Source organism: Oncorhynchus masou, chromosome 1 (genome assembly GCF_036934945.1).
Source record: "Oncorhynchus masou masou isolate Uvic2021 chromosome 1, UVic_Omas_1.1, whole genome shotgun sequence".
Lineage (NCBI taxonomy): Eukaryota > Metazoa > Chordata > Actinopteri > Salmoniformes > Salmonidae > Oncorhynchus > Oncorhynchus masou.
In genome coordinates this window covers 68456437-68482903 of record NC_088212.1, presented here as the reverse complement: position 1 = coordinate 68482903, position 26467 = coordinate 68456437, and the positions used below count along the sequence as shown (strand labels likewise).

General features: G+C 41.2%; 1 protein-coding gene across 7 annotated transcripts; it reads right to left on the bottom strand.

The window, feature by feature from the left end:
* Positions 1 to 7299: 7299 nt before the first annotated feature.
* On the bottom strand, positions 7300 to 26463 carry LOC135548948 (zinc finger protein 821-like). 7 transcript variants are annotated; one of them, XM_064979062.1, is made up of 7 exons: positions 26275 to 26463; positions 25646 to 25778; positions 16940 to 17059; positions 16708 to 16811; positions 15868 to 15966; positions 15228 to 15394; positions 7300 to 12428 (listed from the first exon to the last, which is right to left on the bottom strand). In XM_064979062.1, the coding sequence occupies exons 3-7, from the start codon at positions 17010 to 17012 to the stop codon at positions 11501 to 11503; spliced, it is 1371 nt and encodes a 456-aa protein (XP_064835134.1). In that variant the 5' UTR covers positions 17013 to 17059; positions 25646 to 25778; positions 26275 to 26463; the 3' UTR covers positions 7300 to 11500. The 7 variants fall into 7 exon arrangements, with proteins under 7 accessions (XP_064835134.1, XP_064835122.1, XP_064835130.1 ...); XM_064979050.1 differs by lacking the exons at positions 25646 to 25778; positions 26275 to 26463 and adding exons at positions 22173 to 22242; positions 23138 to 23812; XM_064979058.1 differs by lacking the exon at positions 25646 to 25778.
* Between the last annotated feature and the right edge of the window lie 4 nt (positions 26464 to 26467).

Below are 26467 nucleotides of genomic sequence, written 5' to 3'. Positions count from 1 at the left end.
TACTATCTTTAACCCTGACCTGAAACGTTCCTGCTTTTCAAAGGTGATGCACAACTTGTCTCTGAAATGTTTTGTTCTTTGTGAATCTGTAATAACCATACAATCAAAGCATGTCTTTTGAAAATAATTTGTTTTCAAAAACCAGGCATTTCCTCTGGAGAGAATAGTCTCATTTTTGATGGACTGGTGGTTCAGGCTCTGATCCTCACTGATAGTATTCATTATGGTTTTATATGGTTACCCTATATGGGTTTTTTATGGTTACCCTATATGGTTACCCTATATGTTTTTTTATGGCTACCTTATATGGTTTTTTATGGTTACCCTATATGTTTTTTTTTATGGTTACCCTATATGTTTTTTTTTTAGGCTTACCCTATATGGTTTTATATGGTTTCCCTATATGGTTTCCCTATATGGTTACCCTATATGGTTTCCCTATATGGTTTCCCTATATGGTTTTATATGGTTACCGTATATAATTACCCTATATGGTTTTATATGGTTACCCTATATGGTTACCCTATATGGTTTTATATGGTTACCCTATATGGTTTTATATGGTTACCCTATATGGTTTTATATGGTTAACCTATATGGTTACCCTATATGGTTTTATATAGTTACCCTATATGGTTTTATATAGTTACCCTATATGGTTTTATATAGTTACCCTATATGGTTTTATATAGTTACCCTATATGGCTTTATATGGTTACCCTATATGGCTTTATATGGTTACCCTATATGGCTTTATATGGTTACCCTATATGGCTTTATATGGTTACCCTATATGGTTTTATATGGTTACCCTATATGGTTTTATATGGTTACCCTATATGGTTTTATATGGTTAACCTATATGGTTACCCTATATGGTTTTATATAGTTACCCTATATGGTTTTATATAGTTACCCTATATGGTTTTATATAGTTACCCTATATGGTTTTATATAGTTACCCTATATGGCTTTATATGGTTACCCTATATGGCTTTATATGGTTACCCTATATGGCTTTATATGGTTACCCTATATGGCTTTATATGGTTACCCTATATGGTTTTATATGGTTACCCTATATGGTTTTATATGGTTACCCTATATGGTTTTATATGGTTAACCTATATGGTTACCCTATATGGTTTTATATAGTTACCCTATATGGTTTTATATAGTTACCCTATATGGTTTTATATAGTTACCCTATATGGTTTTATATAGTTACCCTATATGGCTTTATATGGTTACCCTATATGGCTTTATATGGTTACCCTATATGGCTTTATATGGTTACCCTATATGGCTTTATATGGTTACCCTATATGGTTTTATATGGTTACCCTATATGGTTTTATATGGTTACCCTATATGGTTTTATATGGTTACCCTATATGGTTTTATATAGTTACCCTATATGGTTACCCTATATGGTTTTATATGGTTACCCTATATGGTTTTATATGGTTACCCTATATGGTTTTATATAGTTACCCTATATAGTTACCCTATATGGTTTTATATAGTTACCCTATATGGTTACCCTATATGGTTTTATATGGTTACCCTATATGGTTTTATATAGTTACCCTATATGGTTACCCTATATGGTTTTATATGGTTACCCTATATGGTTTTATATAGTTACCCTATATGGTTACCCTATATGGTTTTATATGGTTACCTTATATGGTTTTATATAGTTACCCTATATGGTTACCCTATATGGTTTTATATGGTTACCCTATATGGTTTTATATGGTTACCCTATATGGTTACCCTATATGGTTTTATATGGTTACCCTATATGGTTACCCTATATGGTTTTATATATTTACCCTATATGGTTACCCTATATGGTTTTATATAGCTACCCTATATGGTTTTATATGGTTTTATATAGTTACCCTATATAGTTACCCTATATGGTTTTATATATGGTTACCCTATATGGTTTTATATATGGTTACCCTATATGGTTTTATATGGTTACCCTATATGGTTTTATATGGTTACCCTATATGGTTACCCTATATGGTTACCCTATATGGTTTTATATGGTTACCCTATATGGTTTTATATGGTTACCCTATATGATTTTATATAGTTACCCTATATGGTTTTATATAGTTACCCTATATGGTTTTATATAGTTACCCTATATGGTTTTATATAGTTACCCTATATGGTTTTATATAGTTACCCTATATGGTTTTATATGGTTACCCTATATGGTTTTATATGGTTACCCTATATGGTTTTATATGGTTACCCTATATGGTTTTATATGGTTACCCTATATGGTTTTATATGGTTACCCTATATGGTTTTATATGGTTTTATATAGTTACCCTATATGGTTTTATATGGTTACCCTATATGGTTTTATATGGTTACCCTATATGGTTTTATATGGTTACCCTATATGGTTACCCTATATGGTTTTATATGGTTACCCTATATGGTTTTATATGGTTACCCTATATGGTTTTATATGGTTACCCTATATGGTTGTTTTATATGGTTACCCTATATGGTTGTTTTATATGGTTACCCTATATGGTTTTATATGGTTACCCTATATGGTTACCCTATATGGTTTTATATGGTTACCCTATATGGTTTTATATGGTTACCCTATATGGTTTTATATGGTTACCCTATATGGTTTTATATGGTTACCCTATATGGTTTTATTCAAGTGCATCTCCCAGAGAGGCTTGACTCCAAATCAGTGGTGAGCATCTTAACTGTCCTCTGTTTTGTCCTGTCCTTTGTCTTTTAATCTACTTGTGTACATGTAGAATTGTTTTATTTTGTCCATGGCAATATTATTTCCAGTGGACCTTAAGATTGTCTTGTATTGCACATAGAACACATCACCTGTTGATTCACACTGACCTTGTAATGGGAATTACAAATGTTTTTGTAGTTATTACATTATTTCTTTTAAATTATTCTTAAGGTAGTTTTGGCAATAGAGAAGCTAACTTGCATTGTTGACACTGTTTACAAATTAGCAGTTTCCTTTTTAGGACACAGATTTTAGTCACAGAAACTTCAAGTGGATGAAATCAAGATGAAGTGCAATTAGAGCAGATGTAAAAAATCACACAGACATTTAGTTTGATATGTCATTCCATAAAGCAGACAGACATTTAGTTTGATATTCCATAAAGCAGACAGACATTTAGTTTGATATTCCATAAAGCAGACAGACAATTCGTTTGATATGCCATTCCATAAAGCAGATAGACATTCAGTTTGATATGTCATTCCACAAAGCAACCAGATATTCCCATTAGTTTATGGTAATTCCAGTTATTTTTTATTCTTAAATGTTAATGCTCTTGTCAGACATTTCACCTCCAGTTTTGTCTAGTTTTAATGTCTCTGGTCACTTCTGAACCGATAGTCCTGTCTGTAAATGTGTATTTGTTTTGATATCACCTGTGTCACAAGATGTGCTCCAACACAGATCCAAGCATTAATATCCCAGGCTCACCGATACTGTGTGAGAAGGTAACTGTGTGTTAGAGCATCTCTCAGCTGGCCTGTCTGTACCTGTATCCTGTCTTTGAGCTCTGAGGTGAAGACTGGTGATTGTGTGTGGTGACACCCAATGCCTTCTTATGGACTGGAGTCCCTCATCCACACTATTTATAGATGGCTGTGTCAAATCGAGTTCATACACCCCTTCCAACCCTACTGCCTCCACAACATTTCTGTTGAGTGGTGCCCCCAAGGACTCACAGTTACTGAGGATAAAACCTCTGACTGTCTTCAACAACAAGGAGAGGGAGAGGGGATGTCCGTTAGGCCTGATCAGGACAGAGTCACATACCATTTGATACCGTCATGACAACCAATTTGACATTTTGTTGAAATATAAATGTTTTTAAATACGGTAGTGGTCAAATGCCATACAGAGATGAGCTGGATGATTTTCCACAGTGGAGCAGTAGACATTTAGCCCTAAACCTCTAAATACTTATTAATTTATTTTTTTACAGTGATCACGTTTTGTTAAAAAAATGTATGCTATAAGCAATACAGTTACACAGAATACCTGAAAACATGTAAGTATAAGCATGTGCTATGCAGTAAACTCTGAAGTATTCTGCTCTTCAGTGTCCAAGTGTACCTACTACGGGGTAGGACAGGTTTGTAATCTATATAAGAAGGTGGCTGATGCATTCATTGTATACTGATCTCTCTGAGTACTATTGCTTATCAGTGCCCACTCTTAGGTGTCTGAATATAGTGGATTTATTTTGTTAGGTTTTTGTTCAGACCCTTAGTTGTCACTAACCTAAGTTCAGAACAGTGTTTTGTTCCAGTCAGCTCAGCCTATTACCTCCACCTTCCGCTGCCAAGCAGTACGGGCCAAATCATGACCAGAGATGGGTATGCATGTGTAACTCAAATTTTGATGTAAATCTGTCATTGACATCTATGGATTTGTGCTGAAATTCAAATTATGTGCATGGATATCCAGTTAGATTTTGGCCTTATGATCTCTCTTGGTCATGTGTAGCAATACCTTGGTTAGATATGGTATGAATGTTATGGTGTGTATTTCAGCCCTGTAGGGTCAGTCTTCTCTTTGGTGAACTTTTACTCTCCAAAATCCACTGCCTTACCAAGGGCTCTCAGCTGGGCCTGTCTCACATTTTATAGGAGATGGTGTGGAGAGTGTAGATGCTCTGAAAAAGGACACTGTCAACAGCCTGCCTGTGTCTGTGCACTGTTGTCAAATGTTTTGTGAATGGGTTGCATCTCATGTCCCACCTCTCTGGGGGCTGTTCCAGAAAGCAGGATCAATGAGTTAGCCAGCTAACGGTCCCCCCAAAAATGTAAATACCTGCATTTTTTTCGAGAATTATCAACTTGAAAGTGGTAATGGTATAATTGACTTGACAACCAACAATCCATATTCGGGTTTAGTTTTCTCAATGAAAATTAAGAGATTTGTTTGGCTGCCTATCAAAGTTAACTGGCTACGGTAATGATCCTGCTTCCTGGAACACCCCACTGCTCATCAACACACTCTTTCCTTCTTACTTCAGTAAAATATTATTAACAGAACTCCTCACATGCACAAACAGCACTTCTGTGTCTTACCACCTCCTCTCCTCCCCTTGCCATGCCACACAACATGTGTATCAAACTCAGTATTCTGGTCTGGGACAACCATTCTAGGTGCAAAGCAGTGCCTCCTGTTTATTTACCTCTTCCTCTCTGTCTTGAACACAGTATGTGGTAGTGGCTGTATGCCCACGGACTCTCAGCAGACAGTCAAGTGGACAGGCACATTAGCAGCACGCCCTCTGTTAGTCAGACTAGCATCATTCTCAGACTTCTGCTCGGAGCGTGAAAGTGCTACTTCAGCAGTTTTCTAGGTTCTTCTCTTGACTCTAACCATCGTAAGGAAGGGGAAACATTTGACCTGTACGTTTTTGATTACAATTTTATTCAAGAAAGAAAATTGCACTAATTTGCCATCCTTTATAGTATTATAAAATTAACGGTTGGTTAATTGAAGTTTTTAATTATTAGCACTAAACAACACAAAACCCATTGAAACAATCACTTGACAGTTGTGCATGTTTGTAGAGATAATGTTTTGTATGGCTATTATCAAGCTTGTCAATAACGCCTTAAGATCTGTACAATGTGTTAATGGAATGATGCTTCCAAGTGACCCAGTTTCCCCTTTTTTTTCTGTAGCTGCAAAGGTGGATCAGTTCACTCTTGTTGTATTGACCCCTCTTGGCACTCTCCTGGTGTTTTATTCATAAGCAGAAAGGCATTTGGAGATGGACTGTATCTCTGGATAGGGATAGGTTACAGTGAGGGATCATGTTAGGGTGAGTCCTTAGCATTGCTTGAAAGCTGGACCAGTAACTGACTCGCTGTTTTTTACACACACACACGCACCACCCTCTGTTGTTAATGTGAGTGGACGTTGGGAGTAGGTCCCTGAAGGTGAGGTTGTGCTCGATGTATTGTAGTTCTGGTCCTGTCTGATCTACACGTGAGGCTTTTCAAACCAGTGACAACTTTCCTTTATTATGAACTGTATGGTCTGTTTTTGTTTTGTGATTATGGAAAAAGGCTTTATGACCCCTGTATAAAGTAGCCCTGTTGGTCTGATCTTGTATGACTGAGGTAAATAGACTGGATGGGATGGTGTTGTGTCCAGGCACTAGAGATGCAGAATTAAATCAGGAAGATGAGAATGGTTAAAAGTTTTAATGGAGTTGTGTATTTTCAGATTTGACATTTGTATTTTGGCACTAAAGTTACTGCTTTTTACGTGACATTTGACCAGTTTTAAAAGAAACAGCATCCTTTTTTAAAAGTATAAAATCTGCAAAATATATGCAATGATGTATATGTAATATTCAATCCTCAAATATAATCCAGGTTGTATAAACTTTTGTATAGTGAGTTTTAAAATAGTATGGCCGTACCAATATGTATTGATTCTTATCAAAAGCCTTAGTTGTCCACCCAAAGTGCTCCCTTAGAGTACAGTACCCTACACCTACCTGAACTTTACAAAGCATTAATAACTATATTTTTTTGCGTTTTTTTTTTATTTGTACCCTTTTTGAATAAAATAGATTTGTACTGTATATTTGTACCGCTGTGAACTACTTAAGGCTGTTTTGTTTTTGTTTTGCTGTTTTAATTCTATGTACTTAAGGACACAAAGATATTGTATTTTTATTGTTACAGCTAACTTCTTGGAGACATTGCATTCATCATGTTTGTTAAGTAAACACAATAAAATATATATATATATTCCCCTTTTATTTTTATTTATTTATATTTATATATATACACACACTTACTATATTACCCTATTTTCAGAGTTGTTTTATTTGGTCTCTTCTTTGACTGGTCCACATGGAGAGGTGATATGTGGGTTCTGGAGTTAGTTCCAGGGTCATGAACCATCTCATCTGCAGCTTTGGGTTATGAATGATTTTATTAACAGAGGTCAAATTTGAGTTTCAGGATCATGTCCGAATGAACTATAGAGTTGTTTAACTACAGTACGGTATCTTCATTCCTGTCATTCCATGTTCCTGCTCTGTTCACATCCCAGAGTTAGCATTGGATAGCACTACTCTGTGTAGGTGTTAAAGAGGTTTATGATACTGTCTGTGTCTGCTATGAATAGAGAGGCCATTGTGGCCTGGAGAGAGCCAGTCCATGAGTGGCATTCTTTATTTGCTGACTGGTGCGTAGGGTGAACTGAAAGAGAAGAGAATGATTACTACACAGTGCGGGTGTCAAAGACAATGTTTATTTCCACATTCTATTCCTGCTTTTAACATGATCTGTACATCTGTTAATCCAGTAGCAGAACAGCTGCCGTAAAAGTACCGTTCTGAGCAGTGACAACAGAAGGAGCGTAAAGTGTTGTTTTTCACTTTTGTTTACCCTCATTGATTTTGGCCTTCTTAAAAGGCTTTCCTTTGTAAACATGGACATCAAGAGAATATCCTGATAGACTAGTAAAAAGGCCAAAGTTCAAAGAACATCTTTTGATTAAATTGAACAAAAACAGGCAGGCATAGAATAACAGTAGAATACAAGTTCATATTGAACCATTCTAGAACATATGCAGTTTCACGACATGCAGTGTTAACCTAATCCAGACTGTCACGCTAGGCAGAGCTTTAGACAGTGCTGTTCAAAAGCACAAACAGAACCTGGGAAACTATCAATACAATTTCCTTTTGTAGTATTTTAATGTCAAAGAAGAGCGTACTCCACATTTTCCATTGCATTATTCCACTGTGTAAGGATGATGACACTAATATCAGCTGCCAGTTCAAATCAGTCAGAATACCCAGTATTCATTATTGAAAAGGTGTCCATACGTTCAGTACTTGGCAGAAATGTTGTTACAGATTTTATAGCAAAGATAATGACCGCTCTGCTCTCTGTGTATCTTAAATTAGGATAGTGATATGACCCTGCTGAAAAGAAGTTCATGGACCAGGGCGCTGAATCTATGGCCAAAGAGGCCTCGCTGAGTTGCATCGCCTGAGTTGCACAATTCCATACATTTGAGTCCAGTTGTTTTTTTAACCGCACTCTGCATAGTTTTAAGAGTCAAATTCCCCTTGGAATAAACAGCATTGTTGCATAGAGGTTTGAACCACTCCTAGACTTAAGGACAATTAGAATATAATAGCTTTTACCCCTGTTGAGCGGGATGCTATTCTGTTCTGGGCTTTAGCCTGGTAGTGGCTCAAACTGAGAACCGGCTTTGTTGCTATCTTAAGGACTACTCCAGAAAACTAATCATGTACTGTAACATTGTCAATATGTGTTTGCAGAGCTCAGTTGTGAAACATTGTGTATCGGAGGTAACCTTTGAGGCAAGTAATTGAGAACATATGACCAAAGAGAAGGGGAAAAAATACATACAGTATAGAACCAAACATGGCAAAATGTGTACTTTCATCTATTATATACCAAACCAAAAAAATATCCCCCAATTCTTTTACAAAATATATATTCACATGTTGCATAAATATCAATTGGAATGAGGTCAATGAAACAGATAAGACCAGAGATCTCTCCCAACTGGGCGAGTGTCAACAGGTTTAATAATGAGTCTAGAACATGCTCATTGGAGAGTGGAACTCTGCAATGTGAGATCCTGGAAAAATGCAAAGATTAGTTATTCAAAATATAGCTTTTACCCTGACACAAGCAGTTGAAGTCGGAAGTTTACATACACCTTATCCAAAAACATTTAAACTCGGTGCTTCACAATTCCTGACATTTAATCCTCGTAAAAATTCCCTGTCTTAGGCCAGTTTAGATCAATTTTATTTAAGAATGTGAAATGTCAGAATAAGAGGGAATGATTTATTTCAGCTTTTATTTCTTTCATCACATTCCCAGTGGGTTAGACGTTTACATGCCCTCAGTATTTGGTAGCATTGCCTTTAAATTGTTTAACTTGGGTCAAACGTTTCGGGTAGCCTTCCACAAGCGTCCCCAAATAAGTTGGGTGAATTTTGGCCCATTCCTCCTGACAGAACTGGTGTAACTGAGTCAGGTTTGTAGGCCTCCTTGCTCGCACACGCTTTTTCAGTTCTGCCCACAAATATTCTATAGGATTGAGGTCATGGCTTTGTGATGGCCACTCCAATACATTGACTTTGTTGTCCTTAAGCCATTTTGCCAAAACTTTGTTAGTATGCTTGGGGTCATTGTCCATTTGCCACCAAGCTTTAACTTCCTGACTGATGTCTTGATGTGGATATATTGAAGCAACATTTTCCGCCCTCATGATGCCATCTATTTTGTGAAGTGCATCAATCCCTCCTGCAGCAAAGCACCCCCACAACATGATGCTGCCACCCCCGTGCTTCACGGTTGGAATGGTGTTCAGCTTGCAAGCATCCCCCTTTTTCCTCCAAACATAATGATGGTCATTATGGCCAAACATTTCTATTTTTGTTTCATCAGACCAGAGGACATTTCTCCAAAAAGTACAATCTTTGTCCCCATGTGCAGTTGCAAACCGTAGTCTAGCTTTTTTATGACAGTTTTCGAGCAGTGGCTTCTTCCTTGCTGAGCGGCCTTTCAGGTTATGTCGATATAGAATTTGTTTTACTGTGGATATAGATACTTTTGTACTTTTGTTTCCTCCAGCATCTTCACAAGGTCCTTTGCTGTTGTTCTGAGATTGATTTTCACTTTTCTCACCAAAGTACGTTCATCTCTAGGAGACAGAAACCGTCTCCTTCCTCAGCGGTATGACAGCTGCGTGGTCCCATGGTGTTTATACTTGTGTACTATTGTTTGTACAGATGAATGTGGTACCTTCATGCGTTTGGAAATTGCTCCCAAGGATGAACCAGACTTGTGGAATGTTTTTTCTGAAGTCTTGGCTGATCTCCCCATGATGTCAAGCAAAGAGGCACTGAGTTTGAAGGTAGGCCTTGAAATACATCCACAGGTACACCTCAAATTGTCTCAAATTATGCAAATTAGTCTATCAGAAGCATCTAAAACCATGACATAATTTTCTGGAATTTTTCAGGCACAGTCAACATAGTGTATGTAAACTTCTGACCCACTGGAATTGTGATACAGTGAATTAAAAGGGAAATCATCTGTAAACAATTGTTGGAAAAATGACTTGTGTCATGCACAAAGTAGATGCCCTAACCGACTTGCCAAAACTATAGTTCGTTAACAAGTAATTTGTGGAGTGGTTGAAAAACTAGTTTTAATGACTCCAACCTAAGTGGATGTAAACTTCAGACTTCAACTGTATGAGCATATTTCAATACGTTGGCTAAGTGAGGAAGGAAATATGACAATTTGGGGCATTTAGAAAAATGCTAATAAATTAGCTCTCTCAGTTCACATGTTTAGTCCTAAATGTCCTAGAGGTAACTAACATATACAGAACAGTAACAGCAGCAAAGATTGTGGTTTGATGAGCCAAAAATGTCAACACAACAGAAGATGCATAAAGTTAAAAGTAAATTATTACCAACTACTTGGCAAAGGTTGAGTGTTGAAGGTACGAGGGAAAAACAGATTGAGGAAGGTCAATGTGACTAATAAAAGGCAAAAAGACCTACGGTAGTGGCAGTATATTTTGAGTTGAAGAGAATATGCTGGAATGGAGGACAATGTTGCTTAAAACAGGGCTCATTAAATAGTACAGCATATTCAGAGCATAGCGGATAGAAATGTGATGTATAGAACAGGCCCATTTTCTATCGTTCCCGTTTTATACAGTACATTTCTGACTATGTCTTACTGAATGTTCTGTCCTGTTGAATATTCTCCTGGTGAGCTGTGAATACGTCCTAAAGATATAAACACACTCTCAAACTAAGGAAAAAACCTGCATTCTCTTCTGTGGTGTAACGTGTAAAGAAGCTTGGAGTCAGAACGTAGACCAAAGAGGGCTCGGCCTCAGCCCCTTACTGAGGTAGTTGATTGGGTGGATATGAGCTAGCCAGAGCAGAGACCCACGTTGGCAGCGTGAGAGAGGTGTAGCTACCGGTAAACTCCAGCGACTTTGCTAGCAGAAGGGACAAGAGGCGAGGGAGAGAGCTATGGGCTACGTGACTCATTCCCACCACTGAAGGTCCATGTGCAAAAGATGGAAGGGTGTAACTCCTCCTGTCACAATGGGCTGGTATGTCAAAGTCTGCTTGCCCCCAAAACAGAACAGATAAAATCTCTTTACAACATGCTTTATCAATACCTACCATTAAGTGAAACATTCTTGAACCTGCTCTTATTTCCTGCTAGTCTGTAATAAATTAATGTTATTTGCTGACACAGGAGTTCGGGTATCAAGTCGTTGGACACAGAAGCTGCTGGAATTTCAACCAGCATGGAATGGTTCCATCTGTGGTCATGGCAACCCACAGGCGTAGTGGAGAGGCCATTATAACTGTTAGTGGCCCAGTGTGCTGCCCCCAGTGACCTGGTCCTGCTAGGGCAGCTTCATGAAGAGGCTGTTGTCCAGAGAGGGGACAGGCATGGGGCAGGGGAACTGGAACAGGCTCATGTCTGCCGTCAGGGCAGCCATAGCAGCTGGGTCGTGCTCTATCTGACCTCTCAGGGAGGGGTCAATCTTCTCCAGCCGCCGTTTCAGTCTCTTGGCCTCTCTCTCACGGATCAGCCTGGCCTGCCTCTTATCTGGCGTCTCGTTGGCCCTCTTCATCCGCATGGCCTCCCTGTCGCGCAGAAGCCTCCGTGTCCGTTGCTCCTCTGTCTCCTGCAGCCTCTGCATCCGCTTGGCTTCGCGGTCCCGCAGCCTCCGCAGCTCCCGCTCCTCGGGTGACTCGTGCTCCCGCTTGGTCTTCTTGGCAGAGCGCTCGCGCTCTAGACGGTGCATGCGTGCCTCCACCGGCTCGTTCTTCCTGCGCATGGCCCACTTCCTCATGGGAGACTGGGTGTCCACCAGCTGCTGGTAGGCCACACAGCTGTTGCACACCAGCAGCACTCCGGCTGGGTGCACAGGCATGGGGCTCAGGATATCTGGCAGCATGGGTAGGCCGGGTGAGGGGCTGAGGGCGTCAGGGAAGGAGGGGGGTGAAGAGAGGAGGCTGTGGTGCAGTGAAGGGAGTGGGTGGCCTGGGAGGTGTCCGAGACCTTGGCCATGGTTGTGTCCTGGGCCATGTCCATGTCCTTGGTTGTGGCCGGGGTTGTATCCCGGGCCGTGGCTGTGTCCTGGGATGTGGCCTGTGCCACGGCCAGGGTTGTGTCCTTGGTTGTGGCTGGGCCCGTGGCCGTGTCCCAGGCCATGACCGGGGTTGCCCATGGGGCTGCTGGAGAGAGACCGGGACATGGAACAGTTCTCATCTCCGCTGCTGCATTCCATACTGCTGCCTGTGTTCAGGACCTCTCTGAGCTTCTCCCTGTGTGGGGGGGCAGAGACGTGAGTAGTTACAGGACACAGCTGTTACAGGCTAGCGCAGACAGACAGCCTAACTCGCTAAACTCTGTAGATAACCCATGTCATTGTGTGTGTGTAAGGCTGAAGCACTATACTAGGGTATAGGACTGAAATGAGGTGGTAGTGGTTGTAGCTCACTCCAGTAACCACGAGCACAACCTTTCCTTGATCTTAACTGGCGGCTTTATTCTGTAGTTTTAGTCAGAATTATCACCTTCTGTGAGAACTAAAGTAAATGAAAATACAGTTAAGCACACTCTTACAACTTTCTTGCCTTATGTTTGACTTTGACTTATGAGTGATTACCTTGATATAACTCTGAAGTGCTTACATACAGTCGTGGCCAAAAAAGTTGAGAATGACACAAATATTAATTTCCACAAAGTTTGCTGCTTCAGTGTCTTTAAATATTTTTGTCAGATGTTACTTTGGAATACTGAAGTATCATTACAAGCATTTCATAAGTGTCAAATGCTTTTATTGACAATTACATGAAGTTGATGCAAAGAGTCAATATTTGCAGTGTTGACCCTTCTTTTTCAAGACCTCTGCAATCCGCCCTGGCATGCTGTCAATTAACTTCTGGGCCACATCCTGACTGATGGCAGCCCATTCTTGCACAATCAATGCTTGGAGTTAGTCAGAATTTGTGGGTTTTTGTTTGTCCACCCACCTCTTGAGGATTGACCACAAGTTCTCATTGGGATTAAGGTCTGGGGAGTTTCCTGGCCATGTACCCAAAATATCGATGTTTTGTTCTCTGATTCACTTAGTTATCACTTTTGCCTTATGGCAAGGTGCTCCATCATGCTGGAAAAGGCATTGTTCATCACCAAACTGTTCCTGGATGGTTGGGAGAAGTTGCTCTCGGAGGATGTGTTGGTTCCATTCTTTATTCATGGCTGTGTTCTTAGGCCAAATTGTGAGTGAGCCCACTCCCTTGGCTGAGAAGCAACCCCACATATGAATGGTCTAAGGATGCTTTACTGTTGGCATGACACAGGACTGATGGTAGCGCTCACCTTCTCCGGACAAGCTTTTTTCCGGATGCCTGTTACAGGAACTAAATTCCTCTATGTTTTAATACCCGATTAAAATTAAACACGGTCAATTCCTAAGAATTTGTAAGACTCTTATTTGCATAAAATGGACAGAGACCAGTCTCAAAAATCAACCAGCTGCGTTTATTCTCGAGAGTACGGAACATGATACAGTTTACCACAGATTATAAACTGAAAATGACGTCATTAGTTTACGTACTACCCCGTCTAATCAACCAGCAGTACAATGGCTGTATAGTTCTCAAGCCTTCCCACATCGTCTCTCCCTACTAAGATAATATACAACCCAAGCCAAGGTTTGCCTGTGTAGATAAGCATTCTATCCAGTCTGGCTATAAGTTCATTCATTTCTACCAAGGAACAGGCAGTCATTGTTCTAATTCTTGATTATATTTACACACATTATATTCAGTACTAAGGTTATAAGAAAATTCATACATCTATACAGTAACATAATAGTTTTCTGATTAGTCAGTCCTGATTGAAATGTATACATAATTAGTCATTATTGATAAAAAATCTCTTAACAATGCCCCAAACATTTGGAAAGGGGGTTCATCAGAGAAAATGACTTTACCCCAGTCCTCAGCAGTCCAATCCCTGTACCTTTTGCAGAATATCAGTCTGTCCCTGATGTCTTTCCTAGAGAGAAGTGGCTTCTTTGCTGCCCTTCTTGACACTAGACCATCCTCTGAAAAACTTCGCCTCACTGTGCGTGGAGATGCACTCACACCTGCCTGCTGCCATTCCTGAGCAAGCTCTGGTGTTTCCCCGATCACGCAGTTGAATCAACTTTAGCGCTTACTGGACTTTCTTGGGTGCCCTGAAGCCTTCTTCACAACAATTGAACCAAAGTTCTTGATGGTCTGATAAATGGTTGATTTAGGTGTAATCTTACTGGCAGCAATATCCTTGCCTGTGAAGCCCTTTTTGTGCAAAGCAATGATGACGGCATGTGTTTCCTTGCAGGTAACCACGGTTGACAGAGGAAGAACAATGATTCCAAGCACCACCCTCCTTTTGAAGCTTCCAGTCTGTTATTCAAACTCAATCAGCATGACAGAGTGATCTCCAGCCTCGTCAACACTCACACCTGAGTTAACGAGAGAATCACTGACATGATGTCAGCTGGTCCTATTGTGGCAGGGCTGAAATGCAGTGGATATGTTTTTTGGGATTCAGTTCATTTGCACGGCAAAGAGGGACTTTGCAATTAATTGCAATTCATCTGATCACTCTTCATAATATTCTGAAGTATATGCAAATTGCCATCATATAAACTGAGGCAGCAGACTTTGTGAAAATTCATATGTGTCATTTTCAAATCTTTTGTCCACGACTGTACATAAACAGATTAGCCGGAGATCAGATTAAACACATGAATAAAGGAAAAAAATACCTCATTGTCTGCTTATTACAGAAGGGAGGAAATCAAAAACTTCCCACGTATTATTTGTGGTATAAATTCCTAACATACACAATTCTACCTTTACGAACTATACCCGAAGACATGAAAACTTGGATTGCCTTCACTCAAAAAAGGTCTGTTGCTATGATAATAATCCCAGTTACAACAGTTCTTAGCCACATAGTTCCGCTTGTCTTATCATTTCCCCTGCATAGCAAACACGTAAACAATACAAAAACAACGACAGACTTACAGGTTAATTGTCAGTTACAGTGGTGGAGGAAGCACAGACCTGTTGAAGTTGTTGGTGTTGGTGAAGCGTGTCCCACACACAGCACAGTTGGAGAGGCGGTCCTCAGAGTGGATGAGAAGGTGGCGCCCCAGGGAGCCTGGCGAGCTGAGCGTGCGCCCACACACTGGGCACACGTAGTTCTTACTGCTGCCCATCAACGATGTGTGCTGCTCCAGACAGAGTTATAGTCATTTAATTAGGTAAAGCACAATGGTTCTCTTTGTTTGTCAGTGTATTTTATAAGCAACCTAAAAGTGAGGACAAACCACAACAGTGCATATCTAACAATACACATATCTACAATTGTGGCATAAACGTATGTGGTTAGCACTACACCATCATGTGAGAAAGTGGTTTGGTGGTAAACGTGTAATTCTGGCTCAGTTAGAAGACACTGATAACTTAAAACAAGTTGAAACATCCAAACCTTAGGTTTGACACATAACCCAGAGACTGATCACATGACTGGATCCTAATTATCCTTCCCTCTTTAGTGTAGTGATGACAGTAGGAGGTTTAAAGGTGATTATCTAACCCTAGCCCATTATCCCCCTGATCCAACCGCTGAAGCTCAGGAGGCTTTGGCCCCATCTGAATACTTGGTGCCATGGTGGGCTGTCTGGTACTGTACTGTCCTCACCTGGTAGACGTGTGTGATGAGCTGCTCGGGGCTGCTGAACTCCAGGGTGCACAGAGGACACACACAGCTGCTCATCAGGTCGGCCCCCTCCTCGCTCTCCTGAGAAACACAGAGGCATCAGTACTACTGTACACTCAGATACTGTGGATGCTATGTGGAGCTACCATACAGATCTGTTTCATCAGTAATATGTATGCTAATGATTGTGTAATAATACAGTAAGTTATGTAATGGTGGTTCTGCCTAAACTGGGAATGTAGGGCAAATATTAGAAGTGGAATTAATATGTACATCTAAAGGGTGGATATGCTCATCGCTCTACAGTACCTCTATGGCTGGTCCTGGGAGCAGTAATCCTGAATGGTAGGTCATAAGGTTGTGTGTGTGTGTGTGTGTGTGAGAATGAGAGAGAATTACCCTCAGGCCCCCAGTGACTAATTGACTGTCACTATGACACACTGTATGACTCTGCCATGGTTGTGAATCACACCACACAACCCGAGATGCTTTCTGTTTCTGGGGTCTGAAGGTGTGAGGATATTCTGTAATCGCCAGTTTACAAATGCAATGTATTCAGACGTATTCTTGTGCTGCATCTTTTTTTGTAGGATTATTGAATAACATAATTCTGGAAATGGACAGTGCGGGGTGGGGCAATAACCTTTCCACATATGTCTAGAGGGCCAGATGACACTGAGATCTGTAGAACACTATCAAATCAGGAAGGAAATGCATGTGTGAATCAGCAACCAGGCAGGCCCACACTCAGTGGACACACATGATAGCAGTACTAGGAGGAGAGAACACCCCTCCATGGGTAACCCTGACAGTGACACTCACTTCTTTAACTCCCCTGTGGTGTGTTCTCTTGGTGGAGGTCATGTGGTCGTCAGCTGAGGTGTTGGAGGATGAGTCGTGGTTGTCCAGGTCGCTATCACTGTCTTCTATGGAGGCAAACACAGCCCTATCAATATAGACAGACAACAGAACACAGACCTAGTCATATTCTCTCACGACACCTCCTACAGAGAGTATGTCACATTAGGGTCAGGGAAATGCCCTAAATGCCTACCTGAAATGCTGTCCTGTTGGGAATTGTTGCTGTGGCATTCGCTGTCCTCAATGAAATCGTCCCTGCCATCCATGTTAATAGTGTGGAGGGGGCCTGCAAAGCCGGTGCTGTGGAAGGGCCCTGTGAACAGAGGAGTCACAGGGAGATGATCGGACCATCAGAGGGAGGGGTGGCCCAATTTAACTAGGCATATCCACCTGATTTTCAAACACTTAAAACACGGAAGCCAAATGCAGAAACTATGGATACAACTTCCTTATCATAATTCATATTCGAGCCACTAGAAATCCCTGCATTAGCATGTTTCTTTTCGCTGATAAATCCTGAAAAAAAATACACCATATTACTGGCCTGCTAATGTGTCTGGACCTTGTAGGCTAACAGCTGAGTAAAACCCCAGAACTGATCCAAATGGTTGCCCAATCAGGCAAGCTAAATGCAGCCATTTCTAAATTAACATATAAAAACGCTAGGCTTTTGAGCATTATTCAAAAGACAAACTACAGTGAAACATTCTACAGCCTAGACTAGAGTTTTGTACTCAATTGAAAACAAAATTATTTGTTACATTGTGTTGTTGTAGCCTAGGTAGGATACATTTATTCACTGCGGTATAAAGCCTAACATTGAGCTTATGAATTACGGGTTAATATGCATACGTTTCTAATTTAGGAGACAGTCCACATCCCATGAAGTGCCTGTGCCTGTCAGTCTGTTGCGCAATTACACACCTGGGGTCTCTTCCTCTTAAATCTTGTAGAGTCCCAGAAAAAGCCAGACCACAAAAGCTTGTTGGACACTCATTTCGACCTAATTTCTTTAGCCTACTAATAGCCTATTAGAGGAGAGATACATGCTTGCGGAATGTAAAATAGGCTACAGCATTAAGAACGGGCAGGGAGTTGGAAAGGAGAAGCCCATATTTTCCTATAGTAGGCCTCTTAACACTGGGCTACATCCTGACAGAACACACGTGTGGCCTGCTTATGTACCTTCCTGGACCTTCTTAACTGTTGAGAATAGTCCCAAACTGATCCAAATGGTTGCATAACCAGACCTAGGCTGTAGGCATATGCAGTTATCTTTTTACAAAAATCAGACGTTTGAGGTGTTATTGAAATTAGCCTACATCAAATGGACAATAACTGTGCACTCAAATGATAACAGTAAAACTTTTTTTCTTGCACTCTGACTGGTAAATATTTAGCTTATTACATCAGCTACACATTAGCAGCCTCTTTCCAGCTGTTCCCATTCACAACAGGCTATAGCCAGGGTAGACAACACAGGGCCTGGGGTGCCGCAGGCACTTCATGTTTTTGATTTCATTGATCTGGAGGATCAGGTGTGTTGAATTTAGACAAACATTGAACTGATCAATTAGCTCAGTTGGTCAGGTGTGGTGCCTAGTTGGAACAAAATCCTGCAGTACCTACGGATTGTTGAGGAGAGAAAGTGCATTGGTGTGATTACTTTTGACCACTTATTATGATAACACTGTTGCACTGATGCATTGCAAATAGTTGCACGGGACAGAGAGATGAGCACAGGGAAAAATAAGACCCAAAGAAATTGACAACCATTAGAAAAATGGAAGTCACTTGCAAACCACTTGAGCAATGGTGTAATAGATATGCAGGCAATACGGCATTTGTTGCTGAAATGATACATTTAAATACAGTAGGAGTTAGTATATTGTTTTACATTAGGCCTACATTGATGTATTATTTGCAGTTGTCACTATGACAATGAACACACCCTGAAAGCATTGAATGGTCTGAACCAGTATCTGTGTGTCAGAGACCACATGGTCACCTCATTAATAGACAGCATGCAGTAGGATGCGTTGATCAGTTGATTGACAGGTGTAGGACTTCAGAACAATAAAAACTTTCCTCTAGTGTGGATGCTCACCAGCGTGTTATAGTTACGTAGCCTATAGTTTATCTTTATAGTTATTGGCTTGGTGCCTGGCCCTTAACTCTGACAACACAACTAACGTTATTATCACAACAGAACTATTCTAGCAGGTCTAGCTAACGGAGAATGTGGATGAAATCAATGTACAATTATGCACTCGTTTACTTAACTTTTATACTGTATACTATAAAATTTGGTTATATAACCTTGAAGCCCATTCAAAAACCGGAAGATCGAGGAACAAAAGGCAAAATGGGCGGTCGCTTTCCCATCGGATTCCTGATTGAGGCAATCCTCAGTGACATAGATTTGAGAGAGTCAGGTGTGTATAAAAAGACAGTTGATATATTACAAGACAATACAAGAAAATACAGCCAGCAGACAAAGCCTTGGAGGTAAAACGTGCTAGGCATAGGAATGACAGCCCTGGAACAGAAGATTGACAGGTCAGTAGTGCAAGGCGGAGCGTGATCATGAAGTCGGGGGAAGACATTTCTAGAGCACAGACCTGTAATATTTAACATGGAGGGCATAAACACCAGAGAGCCTGGTGTGTAGCCTGCACTTCAGTTACCTGGTGTAGGTGCTGACTAGCCACAAAATCCAAGCAATCTACTACACTTAGCATATTGAAGAAAGTGCTTCAGATTAGAATACCAAGCCTATCCAGCATTAAAGGAGTCGTAGCTACACACATAAACCCATCATAGCTGCTATAATACACTGGCCCCAAGATGGTTATAGAAACACAACATAGAATACATGAAAGGCCTAAACCTTTAAACAAAATCATTCCCTGAGCCTATATGCAGTTGACATGGATGCTTTCATATTCACTGACATGCCAATACAATGCTGCATCAACACATCGCAGAAGCGCACATTGACACATGTACTCACACACAACCAGGCCCCAATTTTCACAGAAGCACACGCTTATCCAAGCATGCTACAGTCCCAGGGGGAAGCAGCCTGCACTCCTTTCCACTAGCAGCCTGCAAGGCACTGTATCTCCCTCTCTCAGTACCACCCACACACTGCACAGCCTGGCTCACCCTCTGTCCTCCCTGCTCATACGCAGCTCTGACTGTTCTATATCCATACCAGCAGCTCTGAGGGGGAGGCCAATGCCTCATACCAAGGAGCCCATATGTGTCTGCTTAAACCCCTCACATGGCGCTCAGCATTTTACAGCCTCTCTGCTCATTGCATTAGTATCCCATTTCCCCTCAAATCTACACCCAAGCTTGACAGGGTTGGAATGGGAGCACAGGGCCTCTCCAGTTGTTAGTGACAGTACACTCATTCCTGTCATCAGTATACGTTAACGGAGGTTTTATTTTGATCATTTTAATATCTCTCGAATGGAAAAATATATATATATATAAACTGCAACCGTTTAGGTTCCATAGCCCTCCAGTTATTACCCTCCTGTCCAGTCTTTCCATTCAGTGTGATGGAAGGAACATTTTTCATCCAGTTACCTGAGGCTGGCAGAGGTAATTACAGCCTCTGTTCTAATCCTGGAGCAACACACCACTGAGGAGCATGGTCTGTGTGTGAGAGGGTTGAGGAATAAAATCTATCATTTAAAAAAAACTACCCTCTAATATTCACAGGGCTGTCATTCCTGCATGAACTTTTTAGCAGAGTGTAGTATGTGAAAATAGTTTGGGCACATTTCCCATAGTGATCCAAGCACTCATTAGCATTGGTAGAGTGGGTCTGATTGTTGAACTATGAACTGCTACAGACTGGCTCCACGGCACACAGCCAATGATTGATGTGAGAGCTACCCATCCCCCACTGCTAGGCTCTGTCTGTACATCTGTCTCTCTTCTCCCACCGGCCCTCCCTCCCCATGTCTCTGCCACTCTGATGTTATCTCTGAGTCTGCGTGTCTGTAGGCAGGAGGTGACGCAGTGTCTGACTGAATCCAGACAAAGACAAACTCATCAGCCAACAGACACAGAGGGAAAGAGGAGGAAGGGGGGACAAAACAAAACAGACAAAAGAGAGAATGCCAAAACTCTACTCAAACACTAAGCAATGGGGCTCCTGTTGAATTCAAGCTCCCCTCTTTTTTACCCACCCTCTGTTCCAACACACACAGACAGACGCCACACACACACACAAAATACTGTCTGAATCTCTAGGAAGTGCTGGAGCCCCTGCCTTCCATCCATGTACAGGCACTGTGGTGTTCAGGACCATGGGAATGGTGAAACACAGACAATCAGATAATCCCAGACTCCCATATCATTTCTCACTTCGCCTAATTGGCAGCCTGGCATTTAATTAAGGCAAAACGGAAGTAACCGCCATCACCCCTTTTCTCCAGAATCCCTCCCTCTCTGTGGAGCCCTCCTCCCCAGTGAAGTGTCTGAAATGATCCCAACTCTGCTCTCAGACAAATCAACACGACCCATCTGTATGGCTTTATAGATCCACAATGAAAACTATTTTGATACAACCGGAATGCATGCTATCGTCACTAACCCTTTCAGGGCTAATGAGACTTCTAAAACAGCTGCTGTTTCCCCTGCTATGCTTTCCCTTTACCCCAGCCATGACAGGCTAGCCAGGCTATCTGACTAGTTTTCCCATGCTGGTAATGTCTGTGCGCTACATCGAGGGACATTTCACATCAGTTCAGGACACACACACACCACTTTTAAGGATTATTATAATTTTTAATTAGATGGTGGGTTATGAAAATGGCCTATTATCATTTTATAAACTGTGTGTGTGCGCATGTGTGAATTTGTCTTGGACCAACTGTATGTGGTCATAGGAAAGTGTGAAAGTCGGATTCATTCTGAGGGTAATAACAAAAAAAACTTATTTCATAACTATCAGTCAGAAGTAGTACGTGAAGCTGGGAGACGTCGCTTTAGAAGCCCCCCAAAAACGCCTTAAGATTGTTAATGTATGTTGTTGTTTTACTATACCGTGTTTGAACAACAGAGTTCTATGGACCAATACGTCTATCAGCAGATCACGCATCCTTACTGTGTTACTGTTTCCCGTGACAGATGTTGTTAGCATATAGGGATTATTGAGGCCATTAGAGCAATACATATTTCAACACCATATTTAAACAAACTAGCCTCGCCTATGTTTAGAAAAGGACCCTAAAGGCTACATGGTCCCCAGGCATCCAGTAGCCTACACTATGAAGGATCAGCAGGCCAATTCATCATGCACTCAGTTTGACCTTTTAGCATGCATAGGAAAAGGACATCATCACCATCGGTAGAAATGTTTGTCAGGCAACTACACAGCTACCAAACCTGTAGTACCTAGACTATACCTGCTCTGGAGTAGTCTCCCATTGGAATTGGAGGAATGTTGCTTGCAGATAGCCAACGTAGTCAGTGACACTGAAAAACATCCTCCCCTAAGCTGGTGACTATGACAGACACAACAGCACTCATGGAACAGAAATGTTTAACGAAACGTGTTTTAGTGGGCTCTGATTACAGAAACGAAACAGTGCACCTTTCCATTTAAAAAAAAGATATGGTCTCTTATTTTGGCCCCAGGCATTGACAAATCTAGTGGTATGACCCACATTGCTATTCTCCACTGGCTGTACTGGTTCTCTATCTGAATCTGAGATGACAATGTGAGAGCTTATCCAGAGAAACAGAAAGAACAGTCAATGCAAAAGCATGTTGTACCTAGTTTAAACTGACATTTTATGAGGGACAACATCTTACATGGATTCTGAGACCAAGATGGGTGAAATCTGTCCTAATCTCAACACTAATATTATTTATTTTCATTGGTCGGCTATATAGTACTCTCAAAACAAGAGTTGAAAACAGGGACCAGCATGCTCAAACAAAGAATCTAATTAAAAACCACCAACATAAGCCCCGGAAAACACATGGAAATAACTATCTGAATAGTTTCCCTCGGAGAAAACGACCTGCGCATGCAATTGTGAGGTTGTCATCTCCATACAAATATTAATATCATAGTATTAGTAGCCTAATAATGGTTCATGACAATTTTTGGGGGTTCGAAGATACAGACAATCGTCGGTGTCACGCGCATTGATTCAATGTATCATCAAAATTATACAAATATTGACGTCTACGCGCTACATGGGTTGAACTAAAACATTGTATCAGGCGCTTGTATCAACGATGGTGATTGACACATTGTCTTACAGTTCACAATTTCAACGGTGGTGAAAACAATCGTCTAGTTAGATGGAGGAAATGATACGCCTCATTACTTTTCAACAAGTAAAAATGGCATTTACAATACCTGAGATACCTACAATTAACTTTGAAGGGGTTGTTCTGTTTTCGCCTGGACATATTATCCCCCACTCCCGGATGGAAAAAAATCGAATCTCCTCCTAGCCCAGACAGATTTGAAGATTCCCCTATGCAATCCAGCTGTATTCCGTAAAGGGACTCCCTTTCGAGAGTACAACAATATCACTTAAAAAATTATTTTAAATAAATAACAAAATGCCCGATGATCAAAATTGTTTACCCATGTAGAGATGAACACAGCTTACACCATTGGTGAGAGTCGGGGTCATTTAAATGAATACAAAACAAATAGCCTATATAAAAAAATTAAATAAGCCCAAATGGCTTGGTTACAATCTGATCCACTTAAATTTAAAACACTCTCCTGTTGAGCTATATATAATTTCCAAATGATAGAAAATGCGATGGGGTCCTATCCAACCCGGCCTGAGATGGTATTTGCTCAGCAGCCCCGAGCAGCTACAATCCTGCGTTGCTGTCGCTTTGCCAATGCACTGCAGCGATACACAGGCACAGCTTCTTCTTCGGTATAATGAAGTTCGCACATTTTGTTTGTGCATGCTGCCACCTATTGTGCGGTAGTGTGTGGTTTATCATGTCAATTTTTGTAACACAAAAAAGGGGAGAAAGGAAAAAAAAAGATGCACCACCAACTAACCCTACACCTATGTAATAAAAAAATTATATATAATTATCACCAGCTCATTCCACTACTTTGACCCCAACTGATCCTACACCAGTCCAACGGCCTGGGAGGACCGGACTCTGGTTCAACACACCTTGTATCTCTTCCTCCGTAAAACCTTATACACCCAAGTACTGCCACCACAACCTCTACCTTCTGTGATTTACATTCCATTTCTGCGGTACAAATTGATAACCATGGCAATAAATGCTAAGAAGCCAACCTTATTGAAGCACAAATCAGTCTGTATTGGCCTAAGCCTACTACTCACCCTTGATCCATCATCCTCTACTCTCTTCCCTGCCTCAGCGTGACACCTTCAGTTCTACTCTGACCCTGGCATCTTCAGCCTGTCTCTCTCGCACCAGGCATTTCTGATCCCCAGCAACACAGGCACCCCCACAATTGACCGTTTTCCCCGACCGATAACACCTTCACCGATTTAACATTACCCAACTTATTTTCTACCCAGCCGGAGACTACACATGGCTCAACCAAAAGACAGGATCCGCTTTCTCCAAAAATCTCACTCCCACTGGGCCAGAATCCTCCTTTGCATGACCATCGGAGTGAGGATCTGAGGTCTTCACCTCACATGCCACCACAGGTGATTCATCCTTGGGTTCATTTTCTGAGCCATCAGACACAGCAGAATACGGTTTGTACTTGGTGCCATTTTTCCTCAACACACATCTTCCCACTGCACTCGGCTCTTCTTCCTCCATAACCATGTCTAACCGTTCACCACGCTCATGCCATGGCTTCATGTGCAGTGCTGCCTGCTTAGCCCAATTTAGTAGTCTGTTTATCTCTGGCTTCTCCATGCTCCCAAAACGTGCCACAATCGTCAGCCAAGTCTCCTCCTCGTCATCCATCTTAGCAAACAATCTCGGCCTGCATCTCTGACCTTGATATGGTCTTAATTTTCATCCCACAGGCACAGCTGATATCTATGTTCACAACATGCGCACAGCAATGCATTGTGGGATGTTCAAATCATTTGAGGGTAGATAACCTGTGATGACATAGGAGCAGTGGACTACCATCAACAATGCACACAATAATACATTGAGCCTACTTCTTTCTCTCCTCATTTCATGTATTATAATATTTGAATATTGCATATTTTTTAAAGATTTTGGGCTGTAGGTATTTTTAAAAACACACTGACAATTTTAATATTGTAAATTTGAAATAGGCCTATATTCACAAAGCCCCCCAAAAGTAACAAAACAATTTATACCAACTGATTCAATGACATGGTTGCAAAATTCAGTCTGCACTCCAACATCACAGTCACATAGCTTACCTGTTGTACGTGGCACATTGCGCACTACAGCCTCTGCCAAGAAGTACCTTTATGGTACAGGTGGTACTGCACTCGATTCACCCCATAACCACAGCATTGCTGGTTCAAAACCTGCTTCAGCGGTTCACTCTTATTTTGGAGAAATCAGAGGAAAGTCAAAACTGGCCGGGTTTGAATCCGGGTGTTTGCGACTGTCAAACACATTAGCTGTTACACTAAGAGATCTGAATCTTAAGGTCACTACACACTTCCTTAGAGGAGTCCGGCTCGCATTTCTCTAGTTCCCTGTGCCTGCACCATCCCATTTCTGACAACAGTGTAGTGAAGTCGGAGTGGTAGACTCTTTTGAGGAGGTTGCTAGGTGTTGGGTTAGGGCAGCTATACTACTGGTACCAGCAGTGGGAAACCCATGTTTTTTCCTGGCCTTTAATGGACGTTTTTCACTGTTCACATTCTGGTTTGTGCATGGGATACTTTCGGAAGAAGGGGAATATAAGTACCTCTGTAACCGATGTGAAATGGCTAGCTGGTAAGAGGTCTGGACCTTTATAACCCATGTAGTAGTGTGCATGGCCCGAAACCTGGTGACGCTGGTTGAAACACCGCTCCAGTTGTTCCTATACAGTATATTTTCTGATGCCGGAAAGAAATGTATAATATATTTTAAAAAGTATAAAGAAGCTATGCAGCGCATGTCCTGATTGAATTTAGTGCGGCATTGTCTGTAAAGTACACTAGATGGAGCCCACAAACCTCACAAAATTACAAATGTCATAACATTACATGTTGACGTCATCACTGACTGCCACGAGGTGAGGTGTGCGAACCGCAGCACGACGTTTACAGACATATTATTACTCATCCGCACATTTCGGACACATCTAAATACGATACATCAAATAGCTACCTAGCTAGGTAGAACACCAGCCAAGCAACATAATCAGATTGTGGCGTGATATAAATAATAACAATACTCGAAGAGTGCATTAATATATCTAAACTGCTCACAAGTGTAGCTAGAAAGGCATGCATGTGTTTGTTAGCTATGATGGGTTCTTTAGCTAGTTACTAGCATTATTGCAGTGGTTAAATAAACATGTTCGTATTACCGTAATGCTTACATACGTACCAGCATCCCATGTTACTCAATCAAATATCACATAGCAGTATCGAAGCTGGTGGATTTGCTAGCCAATTGACAATTCTGCAAATAATTTGCACGCTCGCCTGTTTGAGGTCTTCGTTCCTTTCTCATTCCACAAACGTTGACGTTTTGTTTTTTCGGTGTAACCCTCCGCCTGCGGTAGAAGTGCTGAGGCTAG